Source organism: Panthera onca, chromosome D1 (assembly GCF_046562875.1).
Source record: "Panthera onca isolate mPanOnc1 chromosome D1, mPanOnc1 haplotype 2, whole genome shotgun sequence".
Classification (NCBI taxonomy): domain Eukaryota; kingdom Metazoa; phylum Chordata; class Mammalia; order Carnivora; family Felidae; genus Panthera; species Panthera onca.
In genome coordinates, this window is record NC_138348.1 from 14,954,126 (window position 1) to 14,956,445 (window position 2,320).

Sequence of the window (2,320 nt, forward strand, 5' to 3'; positions counted from 1 at the left end):
AATTAGCGTAACTCTGTATTTCACTTATGTTTTCATTGCAGATTATTTATTGACTCCAACTGTAAATGCATTTACAGTAAAAAGGACTTCAACACTTGAGAAGACTGGCCCTAATGCTAAGTTACTCCCTTCATAAGGGATGATACACTCCCTCACTACTTCATGTGCACATTCTCCTCCACAGCTGCGTTATAGCATTTGTCATCTCAGAATTTCTGAGTGTAGATCAGGGGGTTCAGCATGGGGGTTATGACTGTATAAAACACACTCACTGATTTGTCAACGGGGAAGGTCTTAGCAGGTCTCACGTACATGAAAATACATGGCACAAAGAAGAAGACCACCACAGTGATGTGGGCACCACAGGTCTGGAGGGCTTTCCGCCTCCCTTCCGGACTAAGGTTCTTTAGAGAGTGCAAGATGACACCATAAGAGATGAGCAAGAGCACAAACACGATTGTGCACATCATCCCTCCGTTGGCCACCACTAACAGGCCAATGACATATGTGTCAGTACAGGCAAGTCTCAGTAAGGGGTACATTTCACAGATGAAATGATCAATGACATTGGGACCACAGAATGGGAGACTATAAATCGTGCTAACTTGAATGGCTGAATGCAGAAAACCTCCAACCCAGGACCCTACCAGCAGCACAACACACACCTCTTGCCTCATGACAACCAAATAACGCAAAGGCTTACAGATGGCCACATAGCGGTCATAAGCCATCACCAGCAGAAGAATGACCTCTGATCCACCGAAAAGGTGCTCTGTAAATAGCTGGGTCATACAAGATTGGAAGGATATGGTATTTTCCCCAAAGAACAAGTCCGAAATCAATCTGGGGGAAATGCAAGACGAATAAGTGACATCCATAAAAGATAAGTTAGCAAGAAACAAGTACATAGGGGAGCCCAGCGTCTTACTGACAGCTATAGTCACCACAATGAGCAGGTTGCCCACCACCGTCAAAATATAGAAGAGCAAGAATATAACAAACAGAAACTTCTGTTCCTTTCCATCCTGTGTGAGGCCCAAGAGGACAAAGTGGGTTACATTGTTTCTGGATGCCATCCAGTCTGCATAGGAGCTGACTTCTCACGTTAGAAGCAGGTGATCTACAAAACAAGGCGGAGGTGGGGGGGGGGACACTTAAATGCATTATAAGATTAATTTTTTATTGATTAATTCAATTAAAGAATGTAGAAGGACTACCTGTTTGTGTGGAGTGTTTCATAGATGCTGCGGTTTCCAAGTTGACTAAGCCATGCTTTCATATACTCAGCGATAAATACATAATAATCACATCAATGTAATAAAAATATTATGAAAAGGGTTACACAATGCAAAGATCATGGGTAAGAATATATCAACCAAAGAGTAAATGCAATCAGAGAAGACTTCCCGGAGAAAACAAGGCTTTAGCTGACTTTTAAAGGGAAAATGGAAGGACAAGAAAAGAGAACAAGGGAATTCACGACAAGATGCACAGTTTATAAAGTCACAAAAGTAAAATACTTGAGACCGATTTAAGGTAACTGACATTCAAATTGAATGGATCAAATTAGGAATGGAAGGTCACTTCCCTGGTTGGATATGCCCCATTTTCCTGACCAATAAATGTGGAAGCATTCCACTATTGTGTCTCTCCCTTAACTTCATATATGCAACATCTCCAACTTTGGACATTTCCAACTGGGTATCAGTTCAGGACTTATAAAACCAATTTTTTACTTTTCAGCAACAAACGTAGGTGGTCCCCACCTCATTAAATGGAACCATCTTCCACGTCATTGCTCAGACAAAAAACATCACAGTGCCCTTCTTGTTTTCTAGCTCTTATATCACATATTGATCTCTTCAACAAATCTTTAACCTCCTTTAAAATATATCACAAATTTGGGGCACCGGCAGTGGGGGGCTCAGTCAGCTAAGCATACAACTTCAGCTCAGGTCATGATCTCATGGTTTGTGAGTTCAAGCCTCACGTAGGGCTCTGTGCTGACAGCTTGGAGCCTGGAGCCTGCTTCAGATTATGTGTCTCCCACTCTCTCTCTGCCCTCCCCAACGCGCGCTCTCTCTCTCTCTCTCTCTCTCTCAATAATAAATAAAAATTTAAAAATATATGTGTATATCACAAATTTAATCATTTCCCTCCCCTCCCCACTTCTTATGTCCCACCACACTAGCCTTGTCCCTCCCCTTTCATTCTGGCTTCCATCAATTGGTTCTCTTGATGCAACTTAAAAATGATCCTTTTTAAATATGATTCTGGTCTATTACTCCACTGCTCACAATGCCTACAGTGGATTCCAATC

General features: G+C 42.0%; 1 protein-coding gene across 1 annotated transcript; it reads right to left on the reverse strand.

Moving 5' to 3' along the window:
* Nucleotides 1–206: 206 nt before the first annotated feature.
* LOC132660674 (olfactory receptor 4A47-like) lies at nucleotides 207–1,076 on the reverse strand. Its single transcript, XM_078434009.2, has one exon. It carries the CDS (start codon nucleotides 1,074–1,076, stop codon nucleotides 207–209), a length of 870 nt encoding a protein of 289 aa, XP_078290135.2.
* Nucleotides 1,077–2,320: the final 1,244 nt, after the last annotated feature.

What these genes read in the sequence shown, in the direction of transcription:
- LOC132660674 (XM_078434009.2), bottom strand. Translation starts at nt 1,076, where the DNA reads ATGGCATCCAGAAACAATGTAACCCACTTTGTCCTCTTGGGCCTCACA.